The sequence below is a fragment of the Augochlora pura genome, chromosome 4 (assembly GCF_028453695.1).
Source record: "Augochlora pura isolate Apur16 chromosome 4, APUR_v2.2.1, whole genome shotgun sequence".
Lineage (NCBI taxonomy): Eukaryota > Metazoa > Arthropoda > Insecta > Hymenoptera > Halictidae > Augochlora > Augochlora pura.
Window position 1 is genome coordinate 26,909,037 of NC_135775.1, and position 18,661 is coordinate 26,927,697.

Sequence of the window (18,661 nt, forward strand, 5' to 3'; positions counted from 1 at the left end):
GAATAAACTCTACAGTTCGAATCATTTTTTACACACGTGCAGTCAGAAAAATGCTCCGCATCGTTGACAAAACCAAAAGGGGAGAATCTATCATTTTAACCAAATGCATTGCCAGTTGCTAGAATCATGTACATGTCAAGTTTAACTTTTTTCTATAATATGTTTTCATCTCTGAGAATTGAATATTTAATAAAATATTTGTTATTTATTAATTTTGATGCTGTCATTTACATGCACGTTTGCTTTATAGGCTGCACGAATAGCATCGATATGTATCTGCCTGAATGTAAAGTAATAATGGGTCCTACTCCTGCTGCACACTTTTCGTGCTCCCTAAGCTGGCTCGCACATCCCCACCATTTTACCGTACATCTAGTTTCGTGGAAATACTGTAAAAAGGCAATGAGTTACGATGCAGAGAAACAGAACGATACCCGCCAGATTCTATGTCTGATTGTGCACATGAATAGGAAACGTAGCTTGCTTACTTTGCCCCGTGCTTGCGGCGTCACTCTTTCCGCGCATTCATTCGATTGGCGCGCCATCTGAGACACGTTCCGAGAAATTCAATTTGCAAAGGAGATTCAAGTTCTTTAAAAAACGAATTTCGCGCCGCGCGCCTTTGATGGCGCGTCAACTGAAAGGATGCGTAAAATGAGTAATACCGCAAACGCGATAGAGTAAGAAGCCACGTCGTCGTTATTGTGACTTGCTCCACATGTAGTTGTGCCAAGTTCATGCTCTCTTGCTTACTCGCTGTTTTCTCTCTTTTTCCATGAATGCGAGGGCAGCACTATCTCACCAGTAAACCGCCAACCAATCGGAGGAAAGAAAATTTCTATATCAACCCTTTGTAACGAATCGAGCTGTGGTCTGGAGATGTGCAGGAGTAGGGGACCCCTTACTGTATGCACAACCTGGAAATCGTAGAAAGTTTCTATCGTGTCAGTTGACGACACTGACGCCAAATCGGAAGCACGTCGCACATCGGAGGAAGGGACGCCGACGCCGCTTTCCACTATCCAGTACCCAGTCTGTTGCGGTCCGCCATTTTTTACTTCGGGAAGCGTGTGATATCGCGTCGTGTTTTATCGCGTTGTTTTACGGAAATACTGACTTGGTAAGTACTCAAACATTACTAATACGTCTCTCGTGTTACAAGTTATCATTTCGATGCAATAGACGCGATTAAACCTGTACCTGTATTCTAGAATTTATTACGACATTTCTGCGTCGATATGCAGGGTATTCAAGGCACGCCATTTCGCGTCGCTTAGCTTTCTTGGGAGGAACGTATTTTGTAGTTCATTTCGTTTTCAGCCGCTTTGAACGGCACTCGTTCGTATGAAATAAGCGATATTTAATCGATCTGTATAATCAACGAATTGCATAATATTTTCTGTTAATCTATGCAAGGTATACATACGTATATACGTACGCGCGTATGCATATATGTACATTTTTCATCGTTATACGAAAGCGAGAACTAGAAAGCTTGATTTTTGAGTGGCGTGGTAATTTTCCAGGCTAGTTTTACTATACGTAGTTCCAACGTATATAATTCGAAAAATACATTGATGTACTGCTATCTTGCAAGTGGAGATGCAATCTGTATATGTATATCTATAAACTTTGTACTTATTTGTAACATTCCTGTATCGAGTATCTTTTTCTTGGCAGTGAATAATACATAATTTTGCAACGCATCGGCAACCTTCCAATTGTATGTAGCTCTCATCGAATATGTACTTCTCAATCATTTTTAATCTATTTTATTGATAAATTGTTCAGCCGTTTTTTGTTAAATATCGTTTTACGATTCAATAGAAACTGTTATAGCGTTCCGAACACCGGCCAGAGTGATGATAGCAAACGCGTTCAGTATCTCTTACAATATTTATATGCAGGCTACCGATTTGTTGCAAGTCCAAAATTTGAGCAGATTCGACTAAAGAGTAACGAACGTTGTGTATTGTCCAAGTCTAGAAGAAGATTCCCTCCCGATTGTATTAATGGCGTGCAAAGTCCGATATAGGTATATGAAGAAAATCGGAAATGTTGAAATCTATCAAAGTTTCGTCGCATCTTTTGCGATATCCGATGAAAAATATTTTTTTCCATTTCGAATTTCAAATACCGTTTAAATTTACTCGTAGTTGATGAAATAAAAAGACACGTTTGTCGTATACAAGGCACATTTTGATAAATTCGGCATCGGCTTCGGCTTCGTATTCGCCTTTAGGTCTTATTAATACTTGTTGGCGTTGTATGATGGCGCTCGTGGTAGCTGCGGCTACTGTTGTCGCCACAGTCTGCGCAGGCGGACGCGGTGAGACGCCATTACTAGATTGCGTTCTCTTGTGTAAAGTTGTGCGTGTGCGAGGAGCATATCGTTCAGGTTTGCGAGAAATCGTCGATTAAAAAGTCGTTTCGGTGCGACAATATTGAGTGAGTGTCGTGGAAGAGAGCCTGGTGCGCGAATCGATAGTGCACAGGCATCGGTTGACGGGAAAAACTCGATCGCCACACATTTGATAGAATTCGTGCGCCATTTCGACAAGGTCGGTACGCTCACTATACTGCGTGCTTTCGCGACGTACCGAATGTTCCGATTGCGCGTTTTCCTCGTTCCGCGGGACCAAAAATCGTGAAAATTATGTCCCGATGGGACACGGATGTTGCTAAGAGCTTTAATTTCTTACAAAAGTATCGACTCGCGTGATTAATATCGAGGAATAATTCGGCGACCTTCGAAATTCGAAAACTTAGATCGTTAGCAAAATGGTGGAAGGAAGCGCTAGAGGGGGAACCTAAACAATCACGGCGTCACCATCGAACATCGCGAATTTACTCGTCTCTCTGATTCGATCAGCTTTAGATTTTCGTGAACAAATATTTCGGGATTAGCGTTACCGTTTATGGTCGACGCATACGCGTTCGTATGATACGAAACGTATGTTACGATGCGACGTAATTGATGCTAGAATGAATCGAAGTAGGAGTATATGCGTAGTAGTAATGGCAGTGTAGCACAGTTCCTCGTTCCGTCCGGTGGTTTGATCAGATTCTAGGGATTCTTTTTTTTTTTTTTGCTCCGTTTCTTTTGGCGCGTTATCTCATTAAACTCGCGTTACACGAGTCGTTAATGAATAATATGCAATATATTTTGTTTCCTGAAATTAGGTTCTAGAACGAGCCGAAAATGCCGGGTTTTAGTAGCGTTGGCACATTTAAGATCTTCATCGGTAATTTAGCCGACAAGACGTCGAATGCTGACATTAAACCGTTATTTGAAAAATACGGAAAAGTCATAGAATGCGACGTGGTCAAAAACTATGGATTTGTGGTAAGTGTTTTTCTATTCAAGTTGTTTCGTTTATTGATTTATATTTGTTTATCCTTGCTGTTGCTATTTCGATGAAAGCGAGAGGTTCATAGATATCCGTATATGAACGAACCGTCGAGATATCGCATGTTTAATCGAATCGTATGTGTTATTCTTGCAACAGCATATGGAGAACGAAGAAGCAGGTAGGAACGCGATACAGAATCTGAACGGTCACGTGGTTCACGGGCAACCGATCAAATGCGAGGCTGCAAAGAGTCGCAAGGGACCGAACACTCCCACGACCAAAATCTTTGTCGGCAATCTCACAGATAACACGAAAGCGCCCCAAGTGCGCGAACTTTTCGCCAAGTACGGCACAGTTGTAGAGTGCGATATCGTGAGAAATTACGGGTTCGTCCATCTAGAAGCAACAGGTGACGTCAATGACGCCATCAAGGAATTGAACGGACAGATGGTGGACGGTCAACCGATGAAGGTTCAAATCTCAACCAGCAGAGTACGTCAGAGGCCAGGAATGGGTGATCCGGAACAATGCTACCGCTGCGGTCGTGGCGGTCACTGGTCCAAGGAGTGCCCCAAGGGAGGAATGGGAGGAGGACCGGATAGGAATGGATACAGAGAACGAATGTTTGGACGCGACCCGTATCCTCCACCGCCGCCACCACCGTTCCTTCGGGACCGGCTGATGGGTGGTGGCCGCTTTGGAGTAAGTACCTCTGTTCGTTTGCCATTTTCATCCCAGATGCGCTCCCTCTGTCCCAGACTATGGTATACATAACTTTCTCACGGGATTTTCCCAATTAACTGTACCCCACATTCAAACACACACGATTTGAATTTGAATTACTTGGGATATGCCACGTTTTAACAAATCAAAGCAAACGTTTCGTTTTGGAGCTTCCATTTCACCGATCGACGTTAACTTGTCCAAATTAATTTGCACCGAGTGACGAGAGCTAACAAAAGGCATGTACCTTAACAGCTTAGTTACCAGTGGTCGATTAATCGTTCTTAATACGTTTACCGCCGTCTGGTCGATCGGAAGGATAAAAGATCTTTCGGAACTATTGTTGCAACGGCTATTCCGACGTTTCTTTTTCGTAGACCCACAGCGACTGAGAATTTTATAGATAGTCTATCGGTAGGTAAAACGTGTGACGATTAGCAAATTTTTCAGAAATGTATACCATGAGGCGGGAGAGGGGTAAATGATTTAGGTGTCAGACGATTGATAGCGACGCGTGGTTTGATTTTCGTCAACAGGACTACGAAAGCTACTACGACAGGAGGGGCTTCGATGACACCAGGGATCTCTACGAGAGGCGGTTTACGGGTATGACAGGGCCCTGTGACATGGGAAGTTCCATGTGCGGGCTTGACTTTCCACCAATGACAATGCCACCTCTACCCCCAAGACGAGACCCAATGCCTCCTATGCCTCCTCTAGGTATGGGATCCATGCGCGACACTGGCTTCTCCCGTGGTAACGAGTACGGAATGTTCAGCCGCCGATCACCCCCTCCGAGTGGCAACAACGGCCGGTTCAGGTGAGTAGAGTCATCGTGTACCGACTGCCCATTCGTCCGACTTAACATTGTGAACGTTCCAGGCTGGATTAACAGCTCATGCGAATTGGGGTTCGGTGATGAAGTCGACATACTTCTTTACTTCCATACATATACAATAATATTCTGTAATCGTACATTCTTCCTTCTTGCCGATGATGGATATCTTTTTTTTCTTTTCTCGTTGCTTCTCTTTTTAAGATCAACTATCTTTTCTTGAATTCGTAGAGTTTTCCAGTTCGGGATTGATTTCTTGTACGCGAGATAGAAAATTTATGTTACAGGCATCTGTCCTCTCTCTCTCTCTCTCTCTCTCTCTCTCTCTCTCTCTCTCTCTCTCTCTCTCTCTCTCGCATTTGGTTTTTGGTCTGATCCGTTCTATCTATTGCTGTTTCTCCTATCTATTTAAAACTACGATTACATATTGCACGGTATACGTAATTAGACGCGTATATAGCATGATATAGTATTTTGCCGTATGCGTATCGTTTTTCTTTTTGTTCGGTTGCTTAGTTTGAGATACACGTGTAATTACAGTAACCGGTTTTCTCTAATCTCGATAAAACGAATTATTGAATACAAGTGTCGACCCGATGCCCACATGAGTGCAGAGTCTGCATAGTACAAATGTTATTATATGACGCTTGGACGTTTCTGTACATTCTAAATTTCAGTGCACCTCAGGCTGCGTACCATCTTTGTCCATGAATGCGGGCAACCCTAGAGAGACAGTCCCGGGCCAACGTACAAGTCGTGCAAGAGTAAGTCTTTGACCACTTTTGTTAGCGAGTAGTCATGCCTCGTTCTTGTCGCTGGCGCGTTTGTACATCGGGTGGCCGTTCTATATTTTTTGAATCAACCGCCGAGAAACGCAAAACGATCGATTGTCGTGTGACTTGACAACGGTGGAAATCGAATGTTTTCGAATACCAAAAGTACGGAGAAAATTCGTATGTCGATGAGAAACAAAACGACACGATACACATATTGTGTGTAGATTCGGGTGTCTCGACTGATCGTGCCTTGAACATGTCGACTGCTCTTCTAGGGATGTCCTTGTTCATAGACTCTCTTGATCCATGGCGTTAACTGCGAGATTGGCCTGTATGTCTCTCATGAATCCTTTGTGTTTCAAGCGCTCCCTATTACGTACATCACTCGACCGGGAGTGGCGCGGAGGCCTGGGATGAAGAAACGTTCCTAAGGAATGCGAACTAGATTTCTTGATCGCACTACCGCGAGCCAGGATATGCGATCTACAATTTAAAACGAACTCTCGGTACCGCTGTAGATAGAAACAAAAAAGAAAAGAGAAAACAAAAAGGGCTGGCGCGATTTTCAGGAACGGCGCCTATCGATTGTCTTTGAAACGTCTCGTAAGTAGAAACCAGCTCTCCAGACGAATTGGACAGTAAGTTTTTTTTTTGTACACCGCCGTTTCTAAGTAGAAGTTAAGGCCAGTTTCATAGGACACGCTCTTTCTTCAACAAAAACAATTTAAAAACGATCCGCTTTCCGTTTCCGCGTATTTCGTCTGCTCACATATTTATATATGCATGCATATGCATATATGTATACATATATATATATGTATGTATATAAAACTTCGGCAACGACGAGTCTTGTCGATTCTTGATTACTTGTGTACCGTCTTTCTTAGTCCACTGTTGAACTGTAAAAACACGATCACTTCAGTTTTAGCGTACGATAGATTTAGCGTTGCATTGCATTGACAACCAAATCAAACACTTTCTTCAATTGTATACTTGAGAGAAAAGAACGATGGAGAGTTAAGAAGCACGCGTATATCTCTTCACAAGTCTCATAGTTGTAAAAGATGAAAAATTATTTTTCGGTCGATAGGAAATGTTGTTCTGCTGTTCGATTAGTGATAAATGATTTACTCCATTACTTTTCTTTTGCTAGCTGCAAAGACACGATCGTCATTTTCTCTTCCCAATTGTGTATTACTGTATCAATTGTTCTCTACAGTTTGAGATTGAGGCATCGTTGGGTGTCTCGAGGAAAATTGCTTCTATTTTGAGATTAGGCAAAAATTCGAGCTTTCAATTCTACGATAGCAATCGATTCCAGATGTTGCTCCGTGAAACGGCCCTCTGTCAAAACACGAAACGATAAGATAGAAACAGTACGCGTTGCGAGCTCGCGATCGCTTCTGTTATATACATTCGGAAAAATCGGTGATCCATAGTTCTTGAAGCTGACTTCTACTCGCGAGGTTCAAAGCTTTTCATGTATGTAAATCCATTCGCAAAATACTTTCAAATAGAGAAACAAGAGTTGATTGAACTTCTCAATCGTTCTGAATACTTTGAATTTGTTGTTGCACGTTACCTTATTTATCCCACATGATCCCAGCCTGAGCTGCAAACGGCTCGTTCACGCTCTGATCACGAATTTACGATATATACAGATTTCTCTCTCTCTCTCTCTCTCTCTCTCTCTCTCTCTCTCTCTCTCTTTCTGTCATACACACATACAAACATAAACATTTCGAAATAAGTCGCATGGGTTAAGAATCGAAATTAGCGCCGCCTGCCTCATATGACTGGCCAAACACAAACGAAACGATTGATTAAGCAAAGGAAAAAAATAAAAAAAATGGACAAATCCTCAAATGGTTTAAGAAAACCGTGCACTACGCAACTTGTACTATAACTACAGCGCGTGCATTGATTAATTCGCGACTGGTTTCTAACGATTGCATCTCGTACCGAATAAAAAGCGAACAGAAATACTCGTCGCTGCTTTGCACTCGAATTCCTTAGGCATGTAAGTAAATAGATAGCCAAGCAGAATAATAGGATATAGGTCCGCGGTGAAGATGCGGTTAGGGACAGCCCAAACGATTTTCAGTTCGCACAGGCCTCTCTAGAGAACTTTTCGTGAAATTGCACTCACATTTAACGTTGTTCCCTGCAAATCGTTACACTATTCGCTACCGATTACGACTACTCCATTTGTTTCACGGCTCTGCTCCTCGATGCTGCACCATTCATTGCAACATGCGTATTTAGGACTTGTTGATATCCACCGAATGGTATTCCACGTCGCTGTGTCTTCGTCCGAAGTTCGTCACCTTGTTTTCATATGATCGTTCCCAGTGGTCGTGTGTCGGTTGGGTTGGTTTCATCTTCTGGCGTCACGAATCGCCTATCACGTGTTTCACTGGCCAACAATTTCGAAATCTACTTGAATGTCGCGCTACGCGCGCTCAATTAGAAACGTGTCACACAGCTATCGTCCTCCGCTCCAGACAGCTTCATCTTCGTCCGTTCGAAAACTGTATGAAAAACCGAGGCGCGGGACTTGCGAAAATACCGAGCGGCCGGTGCTATAGCCGAGCACGAAGCGATTGAAACGCGTGAGCAAACACGCAAGTCGAACGGGAGATCAGAACTTTCGGTTGACTTGCTTTTCCACGTGAACGTTCAGTCGTCGTCCGTTACGTTTCATGATAGTCTCGATGAGTTTAAATCGTTTGAAAATAAAGTCGAGCAACGGCTGGTAAACCATAATGCAAAATAATTCACTTCTTGCTTCGTATCGCTCGGCTGTTAGCATAACATACTATACAAGTATAATTCGATGCGGAGAGACACTCGTCGACGGCTCGTGCCGCACACAGCTTCCTCGACAGTCATATTAGGCAGCACGCGGCCATGATTAGTTGCACGTTGAATATACAGGGACTAATTCACAAAGTTAAGCCTTGGACAAGGGAGCAAGTACATGGTATATGTTGATCTTACCAATTCCGTAGACTCGATTATTTATTATATCGCTGTTTATAGTAGAGGCATGTACGAGGACTTCAGCCGAGATTCATTCGAAGAGCGTAGGTAAGTAGACGTGTACCGATGGGTCTCTCACGCACCAAGCCCAAATCGTTGAACGTTTACTGCGCGTGTTCGATTCTCTCTCTCTCTCTCTTTCTTTCCATCTCTTTCTCCTTTTATCTCACTATCCCTTCCACTGTATCCTTCTCTTTAATTCTGACTATCGGTCGCTCGTTGTTTACGCATCACCGTGGTCGAACCGCACGTTTTGAGGGGAGAGAGGCTCCTACCCGCGCGATCGTTAGCGAGAAAAACGAGGAAGAAGCACTACTACTCTCTCACTCTCTATTCTCATATTTAAGAAAGAAAGTTAGTTCGATCCATCTGTTTGTTCTCTCACAATCTCCCAAATAAAATATTCCCGATTCCGACTGCGTCTTTGATACAAACAAGACGCTCCTTTTGGTATACCATTTCCGTCCGTTAGTCGGTACAGTATAACTTTTGATTTCTTTTCACAGTGGCATCCCTGTCTACTTACCTACTACCTAAAACCCTTTTAGTATTTCACCACCAGTTGCTCCCCACTTCTTAGCCCGTGCTTCTCATTTTGGTTACCAGACCGGGATTACGAGGGCCATCGCCGTCGCGCCGGTTCGCACCATACTAAATCGTCGCGTCGGGATCGGTCTGTGTCGCTCTGTCTGTGTCTGTCTGTCGTCGTCGTCGTCGTCCTCGTCGTCATCCTCGTCGTCGTCGTCGTCGTCGTCGAAGTCTGTCTATCGCTAACAGGAAGCCTCGGGACCGAGTTACTCTTGGCCGTCTGTCGATCTGCACGCGCGAAGATCCACCATACACGCTCGCCCGACCACTCTATCGGAACTAAGTACACATGTAACGTTATAGTCGGATTAATCGCTAAAGAAAACCGAGAGGCCATCGAACGCCGAACGAGACGCTCTTTCTACAAAAAAAAGAATAAACGGATCGAATAAATTGTTGAAGGATCGAAAACTCGCAACACTTCTCTTGTTACACGCGCGCCTCGCCTCCTCCTCTCTCGACCGGCCCGGTTTCTCTTTATCCAGTCTCCCCGGAAACTGTTCATCATCACGACCACGGTTTCTTAGTTTCCTGCTTTCCGTGTCCTGTAGACGGATTGTCCTCCGCAATAGTATTTACCGCATCGCCGAGGATGAGACGCGCCGTCGTTCGATCGCATTTAGGCGTTTTCTCGATGTATAACAAGATTACGATCTGCATTGGCATCCTCCCACCGAGAGAATCCTTCGAGAATTTTCTTTTTGAGAACAAACTTCCAGTATACAAGCATCGTTTGTTAGACAGAAAAAATAAATCTATTCTTCACCGAATATTTGAGGCACAAAAAGCTCGAACGAACGCTTCGGTAGGATGATGCTTTTGATGACCATATATATATATTGATATATATGTATATATATATTTACACACTATGCTCTGCTGATTTCTCTCTTGCACGACCGTTTCTCCGCGACGAGAAGTATACGCGCGTGAGCGCGCGCGATCGTTTCCATTCGGTTGTAAGCCCAAAGCACTACTCGAAAGCTAGTTAAAATCTCGATTGCAGTTGCAGTCGCGGAGCATCGTGTGAAACGAGTCTATCGGCCATTTACCGTACCTCCTTCGTTGTCTTTCGAGTCCCGCAGCGGAAGATGTCGCGAATAAAAATTAGCGTAGATTTCCGTAGCAGACTGTTGCTTGAGCAGCGGACGTTCGCGATAAATGCGTGTCTCCAGTTATTGTAGCGTAACAAGAAAGTCGTTTAATCAGATGTGCGTGTTTCGAAGGTGCCGACGATTTCGTAGTAGCAAAAGAACACACGGGGACGATCGATTGCGCGCGTGATCGGTGGATCGCTATCCTTGTCGCTTCCCGTAGATCGTCAAGATTTGTTCGAAGATTACGGCGGATACGCGGAACAGGAAGTCGCGTCATTGCCTCTCGTCAAATTTGTCTGGAACGCTTGTTTCGAAATCTCGGCCGTTTCACCGATCGGTAGCGTTGTCGTCGTCGCGACGAGACTGATTTATTTATACACTACGCGTGAACGAGAAATCAAGGAGAAAGTTGACAGTATGAACGGTAGAACGGTGACAGTAACGCAGAAATCGTGCACAGCGATTCACAGATCATTCTCTCGAGGAAAGCGTACAGGTCCGACTGTCCGTAAATCGTCTCGCCGATCGTATATAAAGTAAACGATGAGATCAAAGAATAAGTAATTCATAAGGGTTGACAAACTTTCTTCTTTTCTGTTTCTTCTCTTTTTCTCTTTTTTTTTATTTTTTGATCTTTTGTCCGATATACCGTAGATACTCGTAGAACGATGATGCGTCGGTTCTGTATGGGAACCTAAGCGGGTCCTGCGAACATTATATCGTTAGCCTGTAGTACACGTAGTAATACCGTTTTATTAACAAATTAGCATTAATTGACGTAAAAGAGAAAACACAACAAGAAAGGAATCGCTAAAAGTGCAGAATTACCGAGAAACAAATTGTGGTAGATCCGCAAGTGCGTTCCGATTAAGCTTATACGTACCGTAACCGATAACGATGGATCGCCGTTATCCTTCCAATTTTGTTTCGTTCTGAACAACGTGTCGCACGTTGACACGTCAAGATGTTTCGTAACAACCCCTTTTCTGAACCTCACGACACGACACTCCCTTTTATTATTCTTTCCTCTGCCGCAAGTGGATTTCCTTATTGTTTCGTCGATAAGACACACCCGCGTTTTCAATGATAATTATATTAATAATGGTAATCGTAATGATAATGGATTAAAGACAAACGAATATGTAATAACAAATGTACTTGTGGAATTCACAAAACAAAAAAATACGGCGTTTTGCGTGTTCTTTAATTCTATACATCACCGTCACCGTTTTTCTCGTCGTTATCCGGTTCACCTCTTGAAACAACCCCCCCTCCTCTTCTATCTCTTTCTACCCCCCCTAACCCCTTTCTGTCACACACACATCATAAAAGTTCGATACGCGTTTACATTTCGCGTGATAGTCCGTGATCGCACATTTTGCCGGCTTCCTGCGCGTCGCGCATCTCTGCCGCGGTCCCGGATCTGTCAACGCGCTTCGATCTCGATCCCGATTTCCTAGATTCACGAAACTATTCCGACCCAAAGTGCAAACATTTTTCGCTTATCCATTCTTTCATTTTTCTCTATTACATGCTGTCTGCAAGCCTCACGAAAACCCGTCATTAGTTTCACAACTGGGTCATTTTCCTCGTCCGATCTCTTTTCTTCCGGCGAATGGAACGCGTACCACGAGTATTTTGTTGGCATTGAAACCTTGCTCCTTTGTCGCCGCTACTAGAGACCAAGACGAGACGCATCGACCCCTCCTCCCTCGAGGTTTTGTCTTGAGCTCGTTTTTTTTCGCGATTTCGGTCGTTTGAAAACTAGACTAGGAATATAAAGAATAAACTAACTCTGGTTTATCGGAAGAGTTCGAGAGTGCTAATTCATAGCAGCGCACGGGTATAGTAAAGCTAAATCGATCGACGCTGGAACAGAGCTTGACTTTTTCGCTTGTCTCCTTTCGATCGTACCAGTGACCGACCGTAGACGCATCGCGACCGAGGAAAGGAAGGAATTCGATTGCGAAATTCTCTCTTTTTCCCGGCCACGTGCACGAGAACGAGCGAGCGTGCAAGCATACCGAAGAACAGAGAGAGAGGAACGCTTTGGTCCTCGCGAACTGGGGAGAACCGGGAGAAAAACGGAACTAAAACCGGAGACCGGTAATGGAGTTGACTTTTTTTTCTGATTGGTCGACGGTTTCCTTTCTCCTAAGCTCACAAGAGTATAGTTTCGCTTGCCGTAACGTAGATGCGTGTCGTGCGTCTATATACGTCCCAGCGTTACGCAATTAGAAGCCGGTGCGTCGAAGGTGATTTTCGGCGACGCCCTCATCTAGAACCCACGGAGTATATCAAAACGAGCATGACTTAAAAGAATGACGACCGAACGGACTAGCCACGGGCCACGGGATTAGAGCACGGATAGGTCCATGCGTGTGTAGGTGATATACCGAGAGTCGAATGGAGAGCTCACGCACACCTTTCGGAGCCTTGTTCGTCGCCACGGTTCGCGACGAGATAATACGTCCACTAATGTACGAATACACCAATTGTTTCGAAGATATTGCGGTTCTATCGGCGATATGTGTGTGCGTAACACGTCAATAGGAAATCCACGGTGATCCATGCACAATACACACGGAACCAGTTCTGGGTAGTCTCTCGATCGGAATATATTTCCAAGCCGTTGCAACCGGTCATGTGCAAATGCAAATACGTGGTCGTCGGTTGTACGTGGGGACATGCTCGTGTATAAACGTTTGCACGCAAACACGCGCGCAGTTACACGCATATGCATACACATACGTATAAATATATATATACATATGTAGATATTATATACATATGTATATATGTACGGGTATGTATATGTACAATTGTATATGCACCGAGAATGGTATAATATGCCGACGAGAACGAGAATTATTAGCTCGCAGATCGGGACGCACACCTCTTTCGGACCCCCGCAAGTACGTCGCATAAACAAACAAACGAACGAACGAACGACGACGCACGCACGAACGAACGAACGAAACCCACGATCGAGTCCCTCGACGTAGCCGTCGCTCTCTTCTCACCGATATCATAGAAAACGTGGATCGTCGATCAGTCGATGGCCGATAAACGGATGAGATACGCGACTTTCGAGAGACGAGAACGGATCGCATAGAGGACCGGAAGAGTAACGGCGGAAAACGAACGTAGAAAACGGAAACGGAAAAATCAAAGCGCAGCAAATCAAAAGTAAAAGCTCCAAAAATAAACTGTACAGTAATAAAGAGATAGACCGGTAATCGACCATGCAATCGGGACCGGGACAACGACGGTGTATCTTCGCTGTATAATGCGTACGTGAGCACCGAGATGTATAGAGCATAATCAAAAAACAGTATCAAAGTATAACATTCTCTGCACAACCGGCACCGGGACGTGTGTTCGACTCCTGTTCAGAACGTTGCGCGACGGTATAGAGAACAAATACGTTGCCTCGCGCCGTCGGGTCGTCGGTTGCCAATTACCAAAAACTCAAACAGTAATAGAGAGACACCGCGCCACATGGAAATGATAAAAAGGCACAATGCGTATTGTAATGTGATGTATGATATAGGACACGATAACCTCTACCCCCCGACAAGCGCACTTCTGGACAATCTTGGAAGGAGCTCTGGGCTTGACGATGTTCCACGAGTACGCAGAACAGAGCGAAGGGGTTGAGAGAGTTTCAACGTGTCCGGTCCCGTCCCGTCATGTGGCGAGAGGTAATATTGTCGACCAGGTGTGCAGAGAGGGACCTCTCTGTGTTCCATTGACAAGGCACAAGCTCACGTACACACGCACAGTTGCTGCTGCAGCCAGCGCAGAGACGTATACGAGCTGCGAGACCACGTCTTACCAAGGCAAGTCTATCCACAGCCTCTCAATCTCTCTCTCTCTCTTTTTTTTTCTCTTTCTCTGTTTGCCGTAAGAAAGCGAGTCGGAACGGAAAATCAACAAGAATTTAATGAAAATCTAGCGAAATAAAATAAAAAACAAACATGTTCGATCTGTCTTTGACACAGTATTAAATTTCACATTCAGTTTATTGTTTTCTATCCGGCGAACGCGCTTTGAGAGCCATGTTTTCTTTCCCAGGAGATGCGGCTAGAACACACACGTCCGCATTGCGAGGAAGATTCTCATGTACGAATATAGGTGTGCCCAGACTAAACTACTTCTAACATTGGCAATGGCGAGAGACGCTGCTGCGCAACATTTTACACTTCCTACACTTCTTCTCTATATCGCTAATAATTGGAATTTTCAAATGTCTTTCTTTGCTGTGTGGGGAAAAAGGAAGGTATCGTAAAAAAGAAAAGAAAAAGCGAATACTTCTTTCTTTCTGCTCCCCCCCCCCCCCCCGTCTCTCATAATCATTATAATATATATATATGTATACATATATACGCAGCAAACTTACGTACGTAAATGCATATATATATATTCATCTATCTCACCATGCATCCAATTCTCTTTTATCCTGGTCACATTTCTTTTTTCTTCAGTTCATTGATGCGAAATATGCGCGAAGAGCACGTGACAACGATCAAGTTTCGCGCGGAAATCGCTCTTGTACCTTCGCACGATATCTTTCTGACGTCTGTAAGTCTTTTTCTTTCAAATCTCCCGCTTTATCCAATATTTCATGCAATGCCTTCGAAAAGAAATGTCGAAATCACTAAACATTAATATTCAATGGTAAGTAACTCGCGTAAATGTCTGTTAAAATATGCGGAGCGGTTTACGTCCTGTAGTTGGATTCGCTCATGGATGTACACGCGAAAGGGAAGCAGTATTTTCACGTCAACCGAGAATTTTTCAGAGAATTTCGTACAAGGTGGTACTTCGATTTGTAAATAAACAGATGCCAGTAAACAAAAGATATGCTGTATTTTTATTAAATATATATCGCTTTAAGCTTAAGAGCTCGCATTCTTATCGTTTTCTTTTCTTATACAACAAATACGCATCGTTCGCTACGTTTTATCACTTCAAGGATTCGAAACTAGCAGTTAATTTATTCCTAAGGAGATTTTTCCTCTTCGATTATGCAATCTTGCCGCGTGCGCAACAACATATCGAAGACTTATTGCACCCAATCGAACAATTTTAAATTAGAATAGTTTGGGATCAGTTTCAGCGCGTTATCATTGTGAAACATATCTCTAACGGAAATCGAAATATTCATAATCAGGGGCGCAAATTTATCGCAACTCCAAGACACTGTTCATTGCGGTATGCGGTGTTCGACAAAAATAAATTATGTAAATATAAGAAGGAGCTACTTTCGTGCGTAAGCAGGTAAGCTTGTGAAATAAACAGGCGTTTGTAGTAGGAAAATAGGCGGGATAAGCAGAGATGTTTCTACGCAGAACAGTATGTGCTGTACCAATCCTTTCGTCCATCGTTATCGTAAGATTATTCTGTGGCATTTAGCAACAACTGTGACGATAACATTCTGATGTAAAATACCACTGAAAATTCACGTGATGTCATTTGACCCTGTGTCGTGAAGGAAGGAATCGTACCGCTGCGAAATTTCATATTGGTGGTACATCTTCGCCATTTGTGTACAGTAACTGTGAATTTTGCCTTTTTTTATTACCCGTAAACAGGAAAACTATTACAAATGGCACAGAACTTAAGGTAATCGTACACACCGAACCACCGTTGTTCTTATGTTTTCAAATGAACTCTCTGATACCATGATACGCGTTCGAGGTTATGTTTCTCTGCAGTCATGTGCTTGCAGGAACGTGCGAAAAGTTTGGTTACATTTTTTGTTTCTAAAATAATGAATCCATGATGTGTAAAGTCGTAAATTCTGTAGAGTTTTTATTATTTAAGTGACGTACGCGTTGATGTTTATAATTATCACTCTCCTCCAAATTTGAACTGCACGATGGAAGAAATGATACGGGTTATGTAACTCTCAGGATTGGAGCAGGAGAATAAAGAACCCGTTTCAAAATTATTTGCAAAATGAGAAAATCTATTTTGATCGAATTTGAGTTTGTTTAACGTACTAAATGACATTGGAAATAGTTGATTGCACAAAATTACGCTTTCAAATGTAATAATACAAATATATTTCAGAGATGGTCTTCTATTGGGATTGGGCAATCCCCTTCTTGACATTTCAGCAACTGTAGATAGTGATTTTTTAAAGAAATATGATTTAAAATCAAATGACGCAATTCTTGCGGAAGAGAAACACAAACCCATGTACGAAGAATTAATAGAAAAATATAAAGCTGACTTTATTGCTGGTGGTTCTGTGCAGAACACTATGAGAGTAGCGCAAGTAAATTTACTTAGATATAATTGAGTACACAGCATTGCATTAAATTTTGGATGACAATAAACATATACTATCTTGTTTAGTGGTTTTTGGATAAACCAAGGGTTGCCACTTACATGGGTTGCGTGGGAACAGACAAGTATTCAAAAATTTTAGAGGACAGAGCACGGGCTGATGGCTTGAATGTACGCTATCAATATACCAATAAAGAAAGTACAGGTACCTGTGCAGTTCTTATAACTGGAAACGATAGATCTTTATGCGCTAATTTAGCAGCTGCCAATTACTTTTCACCTTCTCATATAGAAGAAATAGAAAATAAGAAACTGATAGATGCTGCTGAATATATTTATCTCTCTGTAAGCATATGATAAGTAAAAACTTGTAATTGTGTCTAAATGTCTATTATTCTGTGGACAATCAGTCATGAAAGTTTTAAATTGTAGGGATTCTTCTTAACTGTAACTCCAGAAACAATTCAAGCAGTGGCACGGCATGCTTATGAGAATAATAAAATGTTTATGATGAATCTCGGTGCTCCATTTTTATGTGATCTCTATAGGAAACCTATGTTGGCAGCTCTTCCATATGTTGATGTTTTATTTGGCAATGAAACAGAGGCAGAAACCTTTGCTAAAGTTAACAATTTTCAGACTGTTGACAGGAAAGAAATTGCATTGAAATTGTGCAAAATGGAAAAAATAAATAAACAAAGGCAAAGAATTATTGTGATAACACAGGGTGCTGGTAACGTGTTACTGGCCAAAGACAATACTGTAACAGAGTTTCCTACTAGTAGGATCCCACCAGAAAAAGTTGTAGACACTAATTGTGCAGGAGATGCTTTTGTAGGAGGTAGAGTTTCATTGACCTTCTATTTAATGATAAGTGAGCGTTTTCGTTATAGAGTGTTAACATGTCCTTACACATTTTAGGTTTTTTGGCACAACTTATACAAGGTAAAGACATAGATGTTTGTATAAAATGTGGCATATGGGCTGCAACTGAAATTATACAAAGATCTGGATGTACTTATGAAGGGAAACCCAATTTTACTCCCTGCTAATTCTTAATCATTTGATAATTGTGAATTTGTGTACTTAATAAACGATTTATCAATTTTTAAGCTGATTTCCTTAATCTTTCAACATGTCTATTTCCTTAGACTTATCTGGAGTACAAATAATTTTATATTTCACTTGTATATTTGTAAATGGCTTACGCAAATAAATATTAACTAGGACAAACGACGTTATGACCGATGAACAATGTTATTTAACTGCAACTGTAGAGGAACAATAGAATTTTAATATAGGTGTCAATTGCATTTTCGTTTCATCGGTACACGTTCAACGATAGATAATCGTTTAATAATTCGTGCCGTGGAGATAACAATTTATCGTAAATGTAAAAAGATCAGCAAATAATGTCGTCCTTACGAGAGCTTAATTTATGCGGATCTCAAAAGATCAATACAATCACCTGCAACGTGGCCATTGAGTTGTATACTTACAGATATTATAAAAGGTAAGGGCACTGGTTGAAATAATGTTATTCGAAAAACAGTTATCGCGATCGCGCGGCACGCCTGCGTCGTTCACCACGTAAATGCAGCAGTGTATAGTATAGTGTATAGAGTAGGACGGTGATGTAGCGATAAAGACATACGCGTTCGCCGCGAGACGGAGTAAAGGCAGTTCTTAAAAAAATCAATAATCTCATTACAAAATTGCGCACGGTATCCTGTTTTGTTTGTACTGTACCAAAAGTAATGTCATTTTGTTAGCGAAAAGATTCGCATAAAAATATTGTCGAAACATTTGGAGATATAGATTTTTGTGAAAAAATTAAAATTGCATTTTCCAATGATAAACGGTTGAACAATTATTCCAATCTTTTCCATTGGAAAGTTTGAATAATTGTCTTGTATTCGAATTCGGATAGTGATAAATTGTCAGTTTGTT

General features: G+C 42.4%; 2 protein-coding genes across 18 annotated transcripts; both read left to right on the top strand.

Moving 5' to 3' along the window:
• The first annotated feature begins 962 nt into the window (after nucleotides 1-962).
• Lark (RNA-binding protein lark) lies at nucleotides 963-15,319 on the top strand. Of its 14 annotated transcripts, XR_013493815.1 has the most exons (8): nucleotides 963-1,120; nucleotides 3,184-3,346; nucleotides 3,510-4,055; nucleotides 4,613-4,682; nucleotides 4,797-4,896; nucleotides 5,589-5,675; nucleotides 13,968-14,256; nucleotides 14,492-15,319. XR_013493815.1 is itself a non-coding variant. In XM_078178055.1 (7 exons), the coding sequence occupies exons 2-7, from the start codon at nucleotides 3,203-3,205 to the stop codon at nucleotides 9,382-9,384; spliced, it is 957 nt and encodes a 318-aa protein (XP_078034181.1). In that variant the 5' UTR covers nucleotides 963-1,120; nucleotides 3,184-3,202; the 3' UTR covers nucleotides 9,385-11,626. The 14 variants fall into 14 exon arrangements, 7 of the variants coding, with proteins under 7 accessions (XP_078034181.1, XP_078034176.1, XP_078034183.1 ...); XR_013493814.1 differs by lacking the exon at nucleotides 5,589-5,675 and adding an exon at nucleotides 8,730-8,777 and having other exon boundaries at nucleotides 4,613-4,896; XR_013493819.1 differs by lacking the exon at nucleotides 13,968-14,256.
• A 108-nt stretch (nucleotides 15,320-15,427) lies between these two features.
• Adk2 (Adenosine kinase 2) lies at nucleotides 15,428-17,823 on the top strand. Of its 4 annotated transcripts, none has more exons than XM_078178059.1 (6): nucleotides 15,428-15,697; nucleotides 15,769-16,042; nucleotides 16,493-16,700; nucleotides 16,781-17,056; nucleotides 17,144-17,552; nucleotides 17,633-17,823. In XM_078178059.1, the coding sequence occupies exons 2-6, from the start codon at nucleotides 16,026-16,028 to the stop codon at nucleotides 17,761-17,763; spliced, it is 1,041 nt and encodes a 346-aa protein (XP_078034185.1). In that variant the 5' UTR covers nucleotides 15,428-15,697; nucleotides 15,769-16,025; the 3' UTR covers nucleotides 17,764-17,823. The 4 variants fall into 4 exon arrangements, with proteins under 4 accessions (XP_078034185.1, XP_078034186.1, XP_078034184.1 ...); XM_078178060.1 differs by having other exon boundaries at nucleotides 15,833-16,042; XM_078178058.1 differs by having other exon boundaries at nucleotides 15,428-16,042.
• Nucleotides 17,824-18,661: the final 838 nt, after the last annotated feature.

Bases quoted from the DNA above. Each gene is read 5' to 3' on its own strand.
- Adk2 (XM_078178058.1), top strand. The intron at 16,701-16,780 runs GTAAATTTACTT...TATCTTGTTTAG, and splicing joins ACACTATGAGAGTAGCGCAA to TGGTTTTTGGATAAACCAAG. The intron at 17,057-17,143 runs GTAAGCATATGA...TTTAAATTGTAG, and splicing joins CTGAATATATTTATCTCTCT to GGATTCTTCTTAACTGTAAC.
- Lark (XM_078178050.1), top strand. From the start codon at position 3,203: ATGCCGGGTTTTAGTAGCGTTGGCACATTTAAGATCTTCATCGGTAAT. The intron at 4,897-8,729 runs GTGAGTAGAGTC...CGCTGTTTATAG, and splicing joins GGCAACAACGGCCGGTTCAG to TAGAGGCATGTACGAGGACT. The intron at 8,778-9,335 runs GTAAGTAGACGT...TTTGGTTACCAG, and splicing joins GATTCATTCGAAGAGCGTAG to ACCGGGATTACGAGGGCCAT.